Below are 19136 nucleotides of genomic sequence, written 5' to 3' on the forward strand. Positions count from 1 at the left end.
ATGTGTCTCCAACTCACAGCAATGTACTACTATCCCCTGTCCCCGGGGAGCCGTTATGTATTTGACGGAGTAAAGTTTAAATAACGTGTAGTTGTCGTGTCCTGGGTATTTGGGGAGATCCTCTCTCAGTGGGTTAAACTGCAGAAGCCTATCCTTGGCGGGGTTTGTTAGGCAGCTGCCCAGAATTCCCATCATCATGACCGTCATCGCCGCCCTTAGGAGACTGTGGTGCCCTAGACGGTGCATTGTCTTCAGCGGTGTGAGGTGTGGTGTCTGCAGCAATGTGAGGTGCGGTGTCTTGTGTGGCTTGTGGTGCGGGGATGGACAACTTACAATGGGTGGCGTGGATCCACGAAGGTTTACCCTCGCAGAAGACTGCCGTCGGTGTGACCAGTAGCACCTGGAATGGTCCCTTCCACCGTGGCTCCAAAGCAGCCTTGCGGGTGAAGTGCTTCACGAGCACCCAGTCGCCGGCCTGAAAGTTGTGGATGGCGTGGCCTATTGGTTCAGGCAGCGCCTCTCGTACTCGAGCATGGATGCTGCGTGCCACATTCGACAAGCCTATGCAAAATCTCAAAAGCATGTCATCCATTACTGGCAAAGCAAGGGTGGACATGTCTGTTGGTGCTGAAACGGGCAAGCTCATAGGTCGTCCCATTAATATTTCGTGGGGGGAAAGGCCCGTAGTGCGACCCGGGGTGGAACGAATGCTCATCAATGCAAGCGGAAGAGCCTCTGGCCACCTCAAGCCTGTGTCTGCGCAAAGTTTCGCTAGTTTATTCTTTAAAGTCTTGTTCGTTCGTTCCACAAGTCCTGAGGACTGTGGGTGGTAGACGCAATGGAAGGATTGTTTAACGCCCAACGCCTTCAGGATGCCCTTAACCACCTGCGCCGTGAAATGGCCTCCTTGATCTGACGAAATTATCTGGGGAATGCCAAATCTGCACATAAAATCCCGCACGAGGCGCTTCACTACTGTCGGAGCATCGGATTTGACGCATGGGTATGCTTCGACCCATTTGGTGAACGTATCTACGATTACCAACACATAGCGAAACGACATGCTTGGTTCCAATTCTGTAAAATCGAACTCAATAGTTGCGAACGGCCCACTAGGCGGGGGTCGTCCCCCATCATGTGCATGTCTCGGTGGCGCCCCTCTATTGTGTTGCTGGCAGACCACACACGATCGGCACACTTCGGATACAATCCGTGACAGTCCTGGCGCTGCCCAAGTGTAGTCTATCTGTCCCATCACCCCCCTCTGGCACACATGACCATTCTGATGAGCCATGCGTGCCAGCCAAGGCAGTAAAGCCTGGGGTGCTATAGGTTTTTCATCAAGGGTCCACATTTCCCCTGGCCCAGGGCGTATCGCTCCTCGTTTGAGCCAGACCTCGTGTTCGGCCGTCGGTGCAGCATTTTGCAAATTTATGATATCGTCCTTAGTTGGTGTGGCGGGTGGTCCCGCAGTCGGTATGTCAGCAATCTGTGCGGCTGTCTTCTGTGCTCGTGTCACCATCGGCATGTTGCGTTCTATCTGTTGGTTGGCGGCCTTTCCTGCCGCCTCGTCCGCCCTTGCGTTGCCCCGGGCAACGTCAGTGTCCGCCCTTTGGTGGCCACGACACTTAATTACCGCGATAGCGCGGGGAAGTAAAATGCTTCGGAGGAGCCCTTCTACCAGCGCGCCGTTCTTTATCACTGAACCGGCAGATGTGAGAAAACCTCTCATCTTCCAGATGGCTCCTTTATCGTGGACTACGCCGTGAGCGTAGGCCGAATCTGTGTAAATGTTGACGGCAAGGCCTTCCGCCAAGCTGCACGCTCTAGTCAAGGCGCACAGCTCCGCCTGCTGTGCGGAAAATGTAGGTGGAAGACGCCCGCTCTCTACCGTTTCGCTATCCGAGCACACGGCGTACCCGGACAACAGGGACCCGTCCCATGCGCGCCTAGCTGATCCATCGACATAATATATGCAGTCGGGGTATTCTAAGGGATTGTCCTTTAAATCCGATCGCACCGTGGAAACTAGCTGCACAACGTCGGTGCACACATGAGGTTCGCCCTCCTCTGGGTTGGGCATCAGTGAGGCTGGGTTGAGTGTCGTGCAACGTTCGATCGTAATGTTGGCTGCAGTGATCAGTGCGGATTCGTATTGCATTAATCTAGTGTTAGACAAATGCTGTGTGCTTCGCTGTAACAACAGCGAAGTGACGCAATGTGGTACCCGTAGCGTTACTGGGTGTCCCATAACAATGTCCGCTGTTCTTTCTACTGCGTACCTGGCCGCTGCCACGGCTTGCAAGCACACCGGAAACCCTTGTTCGACCGGGTCTAACTTTTTACTAAAGTAGGCCACCGGCCGCTCCTTATCCCCATGGGTCTGTGTCAAAACTGACTGGGCGAAACCTCCCACGGCGTGAGTGTAAAGGGTAAATGGTTTCGCATAATCCGGGAGTCCTAATGACGGTGCCGTAACCAGCGCCTGTTTCAGCCCGTCAAAACATCGCCTCAATTCATCCGTCCATATCAATAGGTCTGGGGCATTTGATTTGGTCGCCTCGTACAGTGGTTTAGCCAGCAGCGCAAAATCAAGTATCCAAGTGCGGCAGTATCCCGTCATACCTAGGAAGCGCAGCATTTGCCGTTGCGAGCGAGGGCGAGGCAGCTCCGTGATAGCGGTCACTCGTCCAGCATCCAATTCTCGTTTTCCGTGCGAAATGGCGTGTCCCAAGTAAGTTACAACCTGCCGCACAAACTGAAGTTTTGGTCTGCCTACTTTGTGGCCTTTGGCCGCCAAGGCCTTTAATAGGGCCAAAGAATCCATTTCGCACGCCTCCTTTGAAGGGGAGCAAATCAACAAATCGTCAACGTATTGCAGCAACACTGACCCTCCCTTCAATTCCACATCCGCCAGGTCGCGGTGCAGCGCCCGGGAAAACAGAGTGGGGCTATCTGAAAACCCCTGAGGTAGTACTGTCCAAGTATACTGGCGCCCCCTATGGGTGAAAGCGAACAAGTATTGTGACTCAGGCGCGATGGGCACAGAGAAAAACGCAGAACAAAGGTCGATGACCGTGAAGTATGTTGCGTCCGGCGGAATTGACATCATGAGGGTTTCTCCGTTTGGAACTAGTGGGTGTATGCCCTGTATCACCTTGTTCACCTCCCTTAAATCCTGTACAAATCTCCATTTGTCCTTTGACGGCTTTTTAACTGGCAAAATTGGTGTATTACATGGGCTGTTAGTTTCTACGATAATCTTCTGTTCCACTAGGGATTGAATCACTGGTGCTATGCCTACGTCGGCCTCAGGTCGTAGCTTATACTGTTTTACGTTTGGCAAGCGCATCCCCGGCTGCACTGCTATCACTAGAGGTTTGGCGTCTCGCATCCGTCCAACCTCACCGTCACTTTTGGGCCATAAATTGTCCGGCACCTCCGCTAGGAGGTAATCCGACTCACCCGGGTCCGTCAGCACTGCCCTCATGGCATAGGTGCCTTTGGGGGGCAACTCTGCCTCTTCGAACTTTCCGTCCCTCCGTTCTGCCTTAATGTCAATTGAGAACCCTTCACCGTTTTCGAGCCGTTTCAAAGTCCAGCGGCCCCTCTTACACCGATAACCATGTAAGGGAACTTCTCGTAACCGCCCTACCATCCAACCTACACTTTCCGGCGGCCACCCTTTGGCAGTAGTGAGGGTAACATGGGCGACCGCTCCTTCGGGGTATTGGGTCAGCGCATGCTGACTCGGGGTTAGGACTACCTCAATTCCTATTCCCTCACGCCCGATCCATACCCGTGACAAGTGTAGAGGCATCCATTCGCCCAGCTTTTCCTTAACCCTTTCCCGGTAGTTCTCGTCCTCACCCGTTGCATCATAGTACGCAGTGCAATGGGGTGGATTATCCTTTAAGTCCTTTATCGAAATTTGGTGCTGTTGCATCCAATCTCGCAGCACTGAACTGTCCAAACACACATTATCTATGATATATGTCCAAGCAGACAAAGCCCCTGGATCCAAGCGCCACCAATACGCGGTGGGGCCGGGACGAGCCAGTGCCGTCATCAACAAGTCGCGTTTAGACTCCGCGACGTCTACGAAAACTCCCTCCTCGGTACATGAGATTTGACAGCCCAAACGGCACAATAAATCCCGTCCCAGCAAATTCGTCGGGGCGGTAGTGGTTATCAAGAAAGCATGTTTAGCCTCCAGCGGGCCGCATGTTACTCGCACTTCCTCCGAAATAGGAAGCGCTTGGGGTAGACCCGAAACACCCAGTATTTGAACGTTCCTGGCCGTAGGGCGCAAAGAGGGCAATTGCCCCTTGTTAATTGTGCTGCGAGTCGCGCCCGTATCTACGAGAAATTCTAATTGTCTTCCCTCCACGTCCAACATCATGGTTGGTTCCTCTGCCGGTGTCATGGTCAAGAGAGGACACTCCTTGGGCGACTCGCCAGCGTCCCGTCAATAGGCCCCTCTATTGTATTGGGGCTGAAACCCCTTACGAGCCTTTGGGCAATCACGTATCCAGTGTCCCATCTGCTTGCAATAATGGCACGGTTCCTGCGGAACCGGTGGTGCGGAGGGCATAGGTCGTCCCTCTACAGCTCCCCTTCCGCCCTGTCTGCGTTCTGGCGGCCCCCAAAGTGACTGGTTCACTGGTTGCCACTGCGGCGGACCCCGAGGCGGGGCCCAGTTCCCCCTTGGTCCGTTCTGCATCCCACTATTGGGGGGTGGTCCGGGGTTTTGGAGAAGGGGTCTTGGTGGATACCAATTTTGGGGAGGGGGCCCTTGCACGTTCCAAGTTTGAGGGTTTTGAGGAGGAAGGGGAAGAGGGGGAGGTATTGTCCATTGTTGTTTCACCTCGTTCATATTAATTAGTCCAAAATCTTCCTCAGTACAACCGTCGCAGTTTTCATTTTCGCTGTGGATCCACTCTCCGTTGGGGAATTGGCCCTTATAGAAAAAAGGATAACAACTCCTCCTATGTTCCTCTGGACCTCGAACAGGTCCCCACTTCTGGCACTGTTCGCGTATGTAGTCCTGACTCTGATCCCCCTTTTTATTTTGATTAAATTGAGCCCGTTTCTCCTGGACAAACATTTGCAATATTTCCTCCTTAATATCCTTCTTCTCCTCTAGGGAGGAGCCCGGGCATTGTTCCAGTTTGTCGCATAATTCGTTGGTTGTCATTCCCTTCCAGCCGAAGAGGACGGTCTGTACCTGTTTCTTTAACACTGGCCGAAGCCCCTCGATTAGATATTGATTTACCAATGGTTGGGGTAGCCCTCCCAGCTGCATCGGACCCAGTCCTCCCCAGCGCGCCATGGCCTTTTCCAACCTTTCTCGGTACTCTCCAATTGGTTCTCCTGCCTTTTGTTTTATGGCCCCAATTTTTCCCCAATCCGGACCTCCTGCTGGCAACAGCGCATGCTCGATGGCACCCAGCAGCCGGAGCTTCAGTGCGTCCCATTGTGGTACTGTTATCTGGGCCGCTCCTGCTGCCCTTGGATCGACGTGCGGCCAGTGTGCTCTTAATCTAGCCCTTTCCCATACTTTGGGTGGGAGCACGGATACTCCCATATGAGTTATGTCTCGATAGTCGCACTCGCCGGCTAAAAACCAATTCGACATGGTCGGCACTATCTGCCGTGGATCTTCAATAAGCAAATGTTGAATCCTTTCCCTCATTACAGTTAAAGAGGATTCTTTCCATGGTACTCTTTCTCGAACCCCCTGTCCTTGGGCGTCAACTCCGATAACTTGTACAGGGCACAATGTTTTCCTTTCCTCTATTTCCTGACATTCCGATGGGGTAGTTTGTGAGGTCCTTTTCCCCTTACAACCTACCAGTGAGGGGTATAACCCATCCGGTCCTATCGGTGGCGGAAACCCTGCGATGTCGGTCCCGTCATCTATTCCATTAGCCCCGAGTTGTGCAAACAGTCTTCCCTGGCTCGGGTGGTTCTGGGGTATCTGGGGCGCGATGGTAGCGGGGTTATAGGGAGGTGGTAGCAGGGACGCAGAAAGGATAGGTGGTGCCTGAAACCCCGGGACAGGGTTTAGGTCTGGGGCTGGGGAGGGTAGATTGGTCGCTACCTCCCCTCTCGCGGGGTCTGGGTTTTCAACGAGCGGCATCAGTCGCGCGTTGGCCTGCTTTTCTATTTCCTTAAGCGCTTCATCCTGCTCTTTATTCGCCTGTTTCCTCAGACCCTTGAGTTTTGTTACCTCACCAGCCAAGCTGGCCTGTTTCGACTTTGCGTGTCGCTTCATCGCTTCTTCCTTCCACCAGCCAAAGACTTTCCAATAGTCAGGCGGAAAGTGTTTCGTGGCCTGTTCGAACTTTTCTAATGTCTCATACAACACGTCCAATTTTTCCAGCGCAAAAGACCCTCCTTCGGGCCACGGTTCTCCTAAATCCTTCGTCAATGCAACCCATGACTTCCCTGGTCTCACAGCAGCATAGCCATACCTCTTAAACATAAAAAATGCTGGGGTATGTCTAAGCGGTTCACCTGCCTTTACTGTCTTATTACCTATACTGTTACCCATCCTAAGAAACCTTAGCTTACCGACGTAGCCTTGTACTCGTGAGGATCTCCCGCCTCGCGGCACAGCTACACTACCTAACTCTGAGAGGCTCGCAGCCTTGTACCCGTGAGGTTCGCCCGCCTCGCGTGGTACGGCCGCGCTACCTACTCTCCTGAGAGGCTCGTCCGCCTACACAGCCGTCTATCCTACCCTTACTGCACTTTCCTGGCGTCCTACGCCCGTGTAATAGTTCTGATCTTACTTAAAACTAAAATCCCGACGTCTCCCGGGTAGGCCTCGGATCGGGACGCCGCCCTTATCCTTACCCTCACAACCCAGAGATCTATTACCCCTTAACCTCAGGCGCCCAACGTGGGGCACTTTCCTGTACGTAACGTTACCCTGACGAGTCCATAAACAATCAGTTGCTCCAGGACCCAAGCGGTCCGTAATTAAATTTAGGTTCGTGGAACAGGTATGAGCAGGGGACGGAACAAACGGCAACCGAGCAAGAGAGTGGTTTACAATTTGGACTGACCCCCGGGCTAAAAAGGAAAAAACAAAAGAAAACCACAGCTCACCTGACCCGGATCAATTGCCAGCTGGTCTCTCACCACTCCCTTGCCTGGGACCGCGTCCCGGACTGCCCAGACTGATCCCACCGCTGCCACCAGTTGTTGGATTGAGACTTAGAACTTGGGACTCAGAAGACTCAGAGAAAAGGAGCAACGGATATATTTATTGGAACTCGAGTACTCAAGCTTGAGGACAGCAAAGTTGCATTGAAACTCACAAGGAATGACCAACAGTACAACAAGATGCTCTGAAATAATTCAATTAACATTGCTTTATATAAAGAAAGTCAGGGGTGGAGTTAGCTCACAAGACACAGAGACAGAATGGGCTCATTGGGCCTCCCACCATAGTCCCATCCTGTTGTTCAGTTAATTAAAGGAAGTTCATCCAAGGCCAGTCATGGGTTAGCTCTGATAAGGAGATGGTCAGCATTATGTGGCAACATGTTTACAACTTTCTGTATAGCAGCTGGCTTGGGAAAGTACAAAGGGGAGTGGACACTCATAAAACTGTCAACTTGCAAGATAATGGCAGAGTCAGGAGAAAGGCAAAGAGAGATAAGAGTTGCCTCCAAGGCCTGAAAAGGGGAACTAGAGATTGTGCCCACGCAGGCCAGAGCACACAGGCAGAGAACTCCTTATTAGGATATTACACATCCTCAATGCAGTAGAAAGAACTCAGTATCATAAAAAAGTACAGTAGCAAGTCAAAACAAAACATATAATTGGTTATACTTGGTAATTGGTAAAGCAGCAAGGATATACAAAGGGGGAGGGGCATTACAGCTCCCTACATATATATATATATATATATATACAATATATATATATATTGTTGCCGTTTTGGAAGACCCCAGGGAGTTACATCCAACACATAAAGAACCTTGTTTAGATATAATATATCAGTAGTATTTTGTTTAGTTAGATTACCTCTCCCTTCGTATCAATGGAAGGGAAATACGTGGTGTGAATGCAGTGAGAACTATTCCCATTGTCCTCTTCCGCATTCTTCAATTCTGCACTCAAACCTCATTCTCATACTCCATCCTTACTGTCATTATCATGCCACATTCTCAAAAACGCATTATCAAACTCCATTCTTTCCATCATTGCCATGCTTCATCATTACCATCATCGTTATACCACATTCTCAAGACATTTGCCCACCTTGACTCCATTTCACCAGCACCTCGATCGTCTAAGTGGCAACTCTGGCACTTCAATCATATAAGCGGCAATTCCAGCACTTTGATCGCTTAAACGAGGTTCCATTCAAGCAGGTTGGCATTCGTGTGGGCATTGGATTGCCATGCATGTGTCCTGAGTCACGTGACAGTGCTACATGTGGAACTGAGCAAATTGCAATTCAGCACGATTCGGTGAACCATCCCAGCTGTAAAAAAAAAGAAGAAGTTTTTATTGATGTCTAAACGTAAACGTGATGCTACGCCTGTCCGAAAATGAACATCTACAGTGCATTCAGAAAGTATTCAGACCCCTTCACTTTTTTCACATTTTGTTATGTTGCTGCCTTATGCTGAAATCGTTTAAATTCATTTTTTTCCCTCATCAATCTACACTCAATACCCAATAATGACAAAGAGAAAACAGGATTTTAGAAAGTTTTGTAAATTTATTAAAAAGAAAAAACTGAAATATCACATTGACATAAGTATTCATACCCTTTGCTATGACACTTGAACATGAAAGCCCGCTTGGAGTTTGCATAAAAGCACCTGAAGGACTCTCAGACTGTGAGAAACAAGATTCTGTGGGCTTTCATGTGTCTTTCACTGAGGAGAGGCTTACGTCTGGCCACTCTGCCATAAAGCCCAGATCGGTGGAGTGTTGCAGTGATGGTTGTCCTTCTGGAAGTTTCTCCCATCTCCACACAGGATCTCTGGAGCTCAGCCAGAGTGACCATCGGGTTCTTGGTCACCTCTCTTACCAAGGCCCTTCTCCCCCGATTGCTCAGTTTGGCCGGGCGGCCAGCTCTAGGAAGAGTCCTGGTTGTTCCAAACTTCTTCCATTTAAGAATTATGGAGGCCACTGTGCTCTTGGGAACCTTCAATGCAGCAGAAATTTTTTTGTAGGCTTCCCCAGATCTGTGCCTCAACACAATCCTGTCTCTGAGTACTGCCGGCAGTTCCTTCGACCTCATGGCTTGATTTTTGCTCTGATATGCATTGTCAGCTGTGAGACCTGATAGAGACAGGTGTGTGCCTTTCCAAATCATGTCCATTCAATTTAATTTACCACAGGTGGACTCCAATCAAGGTGTAGAAACGTCTCAAAGATGATCAAGAGAAATGGGAGGCACCTGAGCTAAATTTCAAGTGTCATAGCAAAGGGTCTGAATGCTTATGTCAATGTGATATTTCACAAGATATCCAAGATATCTTATCCTATCTTTCACAAGATAGCCTGGTGTTGGCTTGGCGGTTAGGGTGCCGGCTTGGGATCCTAGGATCCTGGGTTCAAATCCCGGTCGATTGCTGAATTAATGCCAGGAGGGTTGACTCAGCCTGTCATCCTTCCGAGGTCGGCAAATTGAGTACCAGCTTGCTGGGATGAATGATCCCGGTGTGTACCCCGATTTAGAATAGGTACACCGTATCCCTGCGCATCCTAAGAGCGTGACCAAGGGTTGGCGTCAGGAAGGGCATCCGGCCATAAAAACATTGCCTCAGGCAGGGAACCATGATTGTCATGGGGCCCGCAAGGCTAACCCCCACTCTAGCGGGGAAAATGGCCTTAAAACGATCATTCATTCATTCATTCAATGTGATATTTCAGTTTTTTCTTTGTAATAAATTTGCAAAACTTTCTAAAAGCCTGTTTTCTCTTTGTCATTATGGGGTATTGAGTGTAGATTGATGAGGGAAAAAATGAAATTAAACGATTTCAGCATAAGGCTGCAACATGACAAAATGTGAAAAAAGTGAAGGGGTCTGAATACTTTCTGAATGCACTGTACATGCTATTGGAATGCTTGTGACATGATTGCCACAAAACGTTGTGGTTAGGCGTTTTCTTTTCATCGGAACACCATGCAGTCACTCTGGAGACGTTATCAACAAACTGGCAACACCAGAGACTGTCCACATTCTGGGCGACCACGTGTGATGTCACGTTGGCAGGATAATCAAATCTGGTAGGTGCACCTTTGGAATCGGTTCCAGAAAGCAAGTTTGCGAGCTTGCAGCATCCCTGGCTTGCGACCAATCAGTGCCAGAACTGTCAGGAATCGGTTACGCGAGCATACCATCCATCCACGACGACCAGCAGTACGTCTGATTTTGTAGCCACTTCATTGACATGCGCACCTAGCTTGGTGTAGACAATGTCTGAGGTTCAGGAGACAAGATTGGGCAGCTATCCTCTTTACAGATGAGTCGAGGTTCCATCTTGAGAGTAACGGTAGCTGTTGTCGCGTTTATCAACGGGAAGGGGAATGTTACACTGACGCATGTTTGTGCAACATTCGTCGTTCGTCAGTGGAAGTGGGATGGTATTTGGAGGTATCGCAGCACATCACAGAACCTAGCTGGACGTCATTAATGTCAATTTGACAGGTATTCGGTACGTGATGAAGTTCACTGTCCTCACGTCCTCCCGCTCCTGCAGGTTCATGGACGTCACATTGCACTTCAACAGGATAACGCGCGCCTTCGCGTTGCACGAGTGGTCAACGACTTCATCGCACAACAGAACATTCCCACACTTCCCTGGCCAGCTATTTCTCCCGATGTTTCTCCCATAGAACGTGTGGGATGAAATGGAACGACAGTGGCGCCGTCTTCAAAACCAGCCGGCACCGTTGGCCCAACTGCAGCAGGTCTTGATATAGATCTGGAATGACATCCCTCAAGCCTTCTGCAACCATCTTGTGTCCTCAATGAGGTGCCATTGTCAAGTGCGTGTCAACGCAAATGGTGGTCACACCAGATACAGACCTGTTAACTCACTTTTGACGCACCCCTCTCCGAGCCTCCAGAGACATATCTTGCACACGTGTGGACATGTTCATGTTTGTTTATGTTTATCAAATACGACATATTGATATGACCAAACAATGTGATATTTGTTTTTATTTCTCATTCCACATAGGTGTAAATGATGCACAGGAACTTTTTTCCCGTAAATATATACATTACTGTAGTAGGAAGCAAGTGGCACCCCAGCTATTGCCGCATGCACCATGACAAACAGTAAATGCCTGATATACATTAACCTGTCTGTGGTACACAAAACAGTTCTGGAGCATCCAAGAAACATATAAATTTATAAAAGGCTCTTCTGGCTTATCAGTTGCACAGGCTCGACCTGTTAGGCATGAGCTCAGCAGAGATACAGCCCTCTACACCTCTGTAGGATTGTACTGCAGCCAATACCGGGAAGAAAATTTCATTCTCGATCCATGTGGAATGGTATACAAAATTGTTTCACAGCTGCTAGAAGCTCGGGATGTCATTCTGGCCACATCAACCGCCACTTGACATCCCGGTGAGACAGTCACCACCTGGTCACCCACTGGTTGATAGCACCCAGTTTCGAATATTGAAGGAGTCAGTGCGGATCACCAGTCTCTGGGAGGATGTCTGATCAGTGCATGCGAGCTGTCTGGAGCTGGGGGCCAATCGGCTTTGCACTGGAATTTCGCCAAGGTGTGGCAACCAATTGGAGAGAGGGGTGACGTCAAGAAGTGGCGTTTTAATTATACAGCTCTGAGCACTCGAAGTTCAGTTGATCCAGGAATCCCCAGGGGTAAGAGCTTCATGTGTTGCACAGTTGAGCTTGGGATCTTGAGAAGTGCAGAGTTTAGTTAGAAACTCCACAAAGTGCAGATCTCTGCACCACGCAGAGTGAGTCCGGGAATGTAAGAAACCATGGGTAAAGCACATACCCTCTTAATGAAAAAGGAGTTATTTTATTCATGGTGATTTGTTGTGTCTGTTTTGCCTACAAAGTTTGTATTGCAGTGTATGCATTCTCAAGTAGATTTATTAGTTTGATGGAGGATTCTTTAAATGTGTATTTAAACATTTAACTTTTAGGTTTTGCATGAAGTGTTACGTCTTTTTGTAATAAAATAAATGATTGACCTCGGCAAGGATTGTCAACATTTATCAATGTTTGGTCTGATGTGCGTGCCTCCATAAACAGTAAATCCTGAGCTGAGCCTGGCAAATCGCTGTCGCTATGATTCATCGCTTGGACTCATCACACAGAGATTCCTTTCTCTGATGCAAAAATCGCCAGATGGGTCGGTAGAATTGAACAACGCTGCAAAGATCCTGGGTGTACAGAAACGACGCATGTACGACATAACAAATGTTCTCCAAGGTGTTCAAATTGTCACGAAGAAGTTCAAAAACACAGTCATGTGGACGTAAGTGCCACATGTTGTGGTTGCATTGTTTGGCCATTGCTTTCAATGCTTCTGTGATTGTTCGTACAAGCACGGTCATCTTTAATTCCTTTTATTGCCATCGATGATATCGTCATTGTGCCATGCATTGTTATTGCCAGTCATTTTGTTCTTATTTTTGAAACAGCTTTGCATATTTTGCATGAGTCCTAACATTTTGTTAATCTGCGTTGAGGTGGATATTAATTACAATGAAATTTTCAGATGCTCTAATTATTTTGTTATCCCTTACTTTCAAACCCGAATACTATAGCATTTGAAGTTAGTTTTAAAAACAGAAATTGGCAATGATTTGAAAGCAGCTTGGACTTGGCTTCGTCATTGCTTGTTGATGAAATATTGGCATATTTGTTAACAGATAGTTTGGAGTGGTATCTTGTACAGTCACTTGTCCTGTAGTGGTTTGTTTTGATTTGTGAGTTATTAGTCCCCTGCCAGTTTCAGCAGAGGTGACTATAGGTTTGCTCTTCGTCTGCCCGTCCCACCTGTGGTTTTCTGCACTTTTTCCCCTTACCCTTTAACATATTCAACTGAAACTTAGTACATGACTTTATTATAAGTTACAGAACAAGTTCGAGTTTCGGGGCGTTTCACAAATTTTCCACAGAGTTTTGCCTTTTTTGGACGGAGATAATATCACATATTATCCATGCGTCAGATTTCCAGAGTTTTTCCCCTTGCCGTTTAACATATTTAACTGACATTTGGTACATGACTTTATCATGAGAAGCCACAGAACAAGTTGGAGTTTCATGCCATTTCAAAAATATCTTCCTTTTTTTTCATAAAATATCAAAAAAAATACCCCGAGGACATACCCAAGAGAGATAGGTGCATACCAGAAGTTTGGTAGGATTTCACAAAAGTTTGAGGGAGTAGTTCAGACACTGCACGTACATGTGTATGTATATGTATATATATATATATATATATATATATATATATATATATATATATATATATATATATATATATATATATGTATATATGTATATATGTATATATATATATATGTATATATATGTATATATATATATATGTATGTATATATATATATATATATATATATATATATATATATATATGTATATATATATACCATATATATATATATATATATATATATACCATATATATATATATATATATACCATATATATATATATATATATATATACCATATATATATATATATATATATATACACCATATATATATATATATATATATATATATACCATATATATATATATATATATACCATATATATATATATATATATATACTATATACTGTATATATATATATATACTGTATATATATATATATATACTATATACTGTATATATATATATATACTGTATATATATATATATATATACTATATATATACTATATATATACTATATATATATATATATATATATACTACAGACTTGGCATTTAATATGGAATATTTCTTTTTTCTTTACTTGGGTTTACTTTCTGAACTCGGTATATCAATCTGGTGAGTTTCTCTTACGCTTCGGTGATTTCTTTGTTAAAAGAACCATGTCACTGATTGTCTGTCGCAGCAAGAAGTCAACAACAGGATTATATCACAGGTGGCGTGACAAAATGTACGGACAGGTACATTTGACGATTGGCTTCACAATCGGGTATATAAGGGTTGTTGCGTTCTGCATTAGTGGAAAACAACTGCTGCACGTCTGCAAAAGTTATTGCCGCTTCCCCTGGAGATGGTCCGTCAACTCGACAATGCTGTTTGTTATTTAGTGGTGGCTTTACGAAATTCCGGCATGAAACAGCGTGCTATTGCTTGGCAGTATGGCATCACTCAAGGTCAGGTGTCAAAGATCCTGAAACGAAATGCTCAGAGGGGTGTCCCTACTCCAATACCGAGGCCAGGACGTCCCCGCAGAACCACAAGGAGGGATGATCGCCAGCTGCACTGGTTCGTCCGCAATGGCCGTACCAAGTCAGCTAATCGGCTTCGGGCTAAGTGGCAGCAACTGACAAATGTGCCTGTATCCAGAAGGCTAGTCAACCAACGACTGGTTCAAGCAGGCTATCGTGCCAGGCGTCCCCTGAGAAAGCCACGTCTGACCAGACAACACCGCCAGCGCCGATTGCAGTGGGCCAGAGATTACCGTCAATGGCAGCCAGGACACTGGAATCACGTGATCTTCAGTGACGAGTCCAGATTTCTGGTCTATCGTCAAGATGGCCACGTCCGAGTGCACAGACAAGTGCATGAAGCCGACAACGAAGATTTGTATAGTTCCAAGAGTCCAAGCTGGAGGTGGTGGGGTGACCATTTGGGCTGCTTTTCATGCAGGGGGCAAAACTGATCTGGTTGTTCTGAATGGAAAGCTGAACCAGTTCAAGCACAGGGCCATTCTGGAAAAAACATTGCTTCCATTTGTTCGTGCAGCCTTTCGAGGAAACTTTGTCTTCCAAGATGACAATGCACGGCCTCATCGTGCTCGCATGATCCAACACTTTCTTGCTGACCATGGTGTAGAGCATATTTAGTGGCCTGTCATGTCCCCGGATATGAATCTGATAGAGAACTTGTGGGCAGAATTAACGCGTCAAATCGACAACTTGGAGCAGCAGCCTGCCTCTGTGCGCGAATTGCAGCAGGCTATTGTAACTGCATGGCAAGCGATTCCTGTCCAAACCTTGGCAAATCTCGTGAACAGCATGCCTCAACGTGTACATGCTCTCCTGAATGCTCGTGGGGGTTACACGAAGTACTGAACTGTAATTTTACTGTCCGTAATCCCAGTCGTAATTTAACTTTTGTTTTTGTTAAAAAAAATTTGGGCTAATGTGCAAAATAAAGAGATACTTCTGGAAAACGCACAGAAGTTTAACACAGTACTGTCCGTGAATTGAGTTCGATATCAGTTTACATCACTTTCAAGGATCAATTTATTTGCTTCGAAATGTCAAATGTGGTTTTTGTTTCTTTTAAAGGTCACATTATCAAAATCTAGAATAATTTCAACATAATTCCAATGAACTTTTGGTTCTAAGTCATCTTGAAAAGTCAGTTCACCCCCACCAAAAAAATATTCCATATTAAATGCCAAGTCTGTGTATATATATATATATATTGTTACAGACGCGGTGGTGGATGTTGGTTCACCGAGCGGTTTGGTATGACCGCGCCTGCACAAGTTACCCGATTATACTCGAACGTTGCCGAGTCGCGCTACGCTAGGTCAATGAAGGAAAAGGACACAACGGCTGGGACTAAAATGACACGACACCAAGGGTTCAGTTCTCAAGACCTACGGAGGAGGTTATATTAGGGCGGAAGGTTAGATTACAGGAATGAGAGGGACAGCATAGAAAGACAGGCACTTAGACACACTTATCTTATTCCCTGACAGACGACAGATAAACAGGACAAAACTGACTCACACGGGGATTGATGGCAAGGAAAGGCAGAATCGATGGCTCCAGGTGCACCTGGGCTCAGGGCAGGATCGACCCGGTCCGGTCTAGAGATGCGGGGAGGTCGCAGCGCTCGGATGTGGTGATTGTCTTCTCAAGCTGGGGGCGCATCTCTCCTCACATCCGGTAAGTCGCCGCGTATATCCGGCGGGGAGTGACACGCCCTCGGCTCGTTAGCTCCGCCCCAGATGGAATCGGCCCGTTGCTTCTCATTGGGTGCGTGCGGGGGGGTTACCGGCTCCGCCCTTGACGAGGGGCCGACAGGCAGCCCCTTCTTGGTAACCCCGTCGGCGCACATGGGTAATGGCGGCTAACCGAGCCGGAGTGAGGACGCACACTCCCCGCACGCCGCGCCCCTCTGTTGTGGTAGTTGTTGTGGTAGTTGTTGTTGTAGTTGTTGTTGTAGTTGTAGTTGTTGTTGTTGTTGTTGTTTGGGGAAGAAGATGGGAGGAGGTATGGGAAGGTCCTAAACTCACTACTGGTGCCATATAATCACATTCTGGTGCAACGAAGAGTCAGAATTAATGGAAACGAGTCCTTAACTGACATAGACTAAGAATAACTAGCAAGATGTCCGAAAGTTGTCTACGTGAGATGCGGTGGACCTGGGCACGACATTTAATGGGGGAAAGAGGGGAAGGTCGGTTCTACAGAGTGTTGTTTACAGACAATGGGACTAGGGAATGGGGGATTGGGGATAGTTGGGGAGTATTGGGGAAATAGGGGAATATTTACAAGCGGATATGGAGGCCAAATTCCATATTCGCAACATTGCACCCTTCTCTACCCTCGGGGCGTCCCGACCCGATAAATTTTTACCTATTTTAGTGTGGCACTCAGATGTAGTTCCCTCTACTATTAACTCTACCCTGAGTGCGACAGTTTTACAGATATTCACAAATGAGTAAATATGTCCCCCTGCGACGTTGCACCCTTCTCCTCTCAGAAACACACCCACAGGATAACCGAATTGCGGAAAGAATTCGCAAACTAAACATACAGCCGGTAGGGAGCATTATTTACAAGACTACGCTGCTATTTACACTACGATCCAGGACCTGTTTCTGGAGGAACACATGCAGATGTTATGCATAGAGAGAGCACGCATGCCAGCATCGATACACCAACCCACGAGTGCTCTGTGGCCTACGGCCTTTAATAATGTGCAGAGCACCCCTTCCAAGCATCAAAAGCACCACCCCATCACACAGTGAGCACCATCCGGTGCACCAATAAAGTGTTTATAAATCACCGGTGGTGTCGCAGCCGGCCGATGTTCTGCCGCTGGTCTTGCCTTCATGTGGTGCACTTGGCCTTCTTACTTCTTAAAAAAATCAAGAAAGGCGCCAACCGCGTCCATTTCTGTATTGTGGCCGTCAGGGGCCAACTAAGAGTGGTTCACCTGTTTGGCATAGGTGCCACGTTGACCCATAGGTCCTTCCACGGGTGGTGCTTGGCCGCAAAAGAACTGCGGTCCATTGTGGGTGGCCACAAACATTGCGGTCCATATGGTGTATCGATCCAAGCAGCAAGCAGCGAAAGTGCAGGCCCACAACTGCGGAGCCAGCACCTCTCTCTCCTCTCTCTCTGCCCCAAAGCCAGATCCTCGGAGGTGGGAGACAAAAGAAGCAGACAAGTGAGTAAGGTGGTAAGGGCGCAAAAGTGCACGCAATATAAGATGATGCACACTGGGGGCACATGGGAACCAGGTGAGACAGGTACGTTCCTACCGTACGCCCCCCCCCCCCCCCACCAGGTAACCTACATGGCCCCTCCCTTACCCCTTACTGTATCCACAAAACACAACACTACCCATAAACATCTACTTTACAAATCAACAAACATCCCTACTGTCTTCCCCGTTCCTCCCATATACCAAATTCGTCTTCTCTCCCTCCTAACCAATCAAATTTGCCATTTTCAACTCTCATCAAAATTTGCCATCTCCAATTCATCATCAGTCCCTCCTAGGGAGGGAGAGATGGAATCACCCCAATGTCTCATCCACGTCGTGATGCGTCTCACAAATCCAACAGCAGTCCTTGCTTCCTGCAACAAAACAAAGAAAACACAGGTGTGGAGTCATCATCATCACCACAGGTAAGTGGCTGCGTATGGTGCGACAGGTTCATCAATCCTAACTATTTCCTAAATGACTTTAACAACTTTACACTACCCGGGGTCTTTCTCCGGCCAAACCATTGGCCCTCTTACACTATGGGTTCTAAAAACCAATTCCCATTGGCCAACTGTGGTGCTTTTCAATTTGGGGTCTCACTCCCCCGATTCATCTCCCGGTGCCCTCGCACAATTTCTGGGCTGTGGCGTGTACCTCTCCCAGTGGGTCTACCCACCTGCACACCTCCACCACTGCAGTTGCCTCCGAGCTTACCTGCTCCCTGCCCTAACCTAACTACCTGGGGAAGGCCCTCTGGCGCTCTCCCCACTCGGTGCCCTCTCTGGCACTGGGCTACCCGGGTCCGTCCTCCGGATCCTCGGGCCCCATCCACAACTCTACCGGCTCCCAGAGCCCACCTGCGGCCTCACCTGGCCGACATCCTCACAGTGGTGGAGTGCCCAACCAACTACACACACTAACAGGCTACACGCCCAGCCATTTCCACGACACTAATGCACCCATCCACAATACCATTCTGTCACCCGCACCACAAATGCCAATATCCAACCACAATTTACCTATACCGTCTACCTAACACTTACACTACCCGCCCCGGGTACTCGTGAAAGGGGTCCACTCTTCCCCCATCCACACCTTCGCACCATGCACACCACTCCGTACCACTTACTCCAACTCTCTCCACACACCTGTACTTGCACACCTGTGCTCTCACACCTGGTGCCACCTGCACCCTTCTCTCCCCAAGCGCCTTCGCGCTGATCCACCGCACTCACTACTCATCCATTGCTCCACACACCCGTCCAGTTGCACACCTGTGCAATCACACCTGTTCAATTCTCACACACACGGCATCATCTCAGCTAACTACTCCCTTCTGAAACTTGCGCTTCCCAGTCGTCCCTTTAAACTATTGCGCTCCCTCGTCATTATCATCCACACTAATCTACCTGCGTCCCCACTACAGGTATCAGTCACTAACTAACTTAACGT

General features: G+C 47.8%; 1 protein-coding gene across 2 annotated transcripts in view; it reads left to right on the forward strand.

Moving 5' to 3' along the window:
* LOC137438561 (transcription factor E2F3-like) overlaps positions 1–19136 on the forward strand; it is a 158930-nt gene that overhangs the window by 94772 nt on the left and 45022 nt on the right. For both annotated transcript variants that reach the window (XM_068133707.2, XM_078767043.1), the window contains one exon: positions 12277–12502. In XM_068133707.2, coding sequence (XP_067989808.2) covers positions 12277–12502 — 226 coding nt within the window. The remainder of the gene's footprint in view (positions 1–12276; positions 12503–19136) is intronic.

Source organism: Myxine glutinosa, chromosome 13 (assembly GCF_964187855.1).
Source record: "Myxine glutinosa chromosome 13, kmMyxGlut1.1, whole genome shotgun sequence".
NCBI classification, from domain to species: Eukaryota; Metazoa; Chordata; class Myxini; order Myxiniformes; family Myxinidae; genus Myxine; species Myxine glutinosa.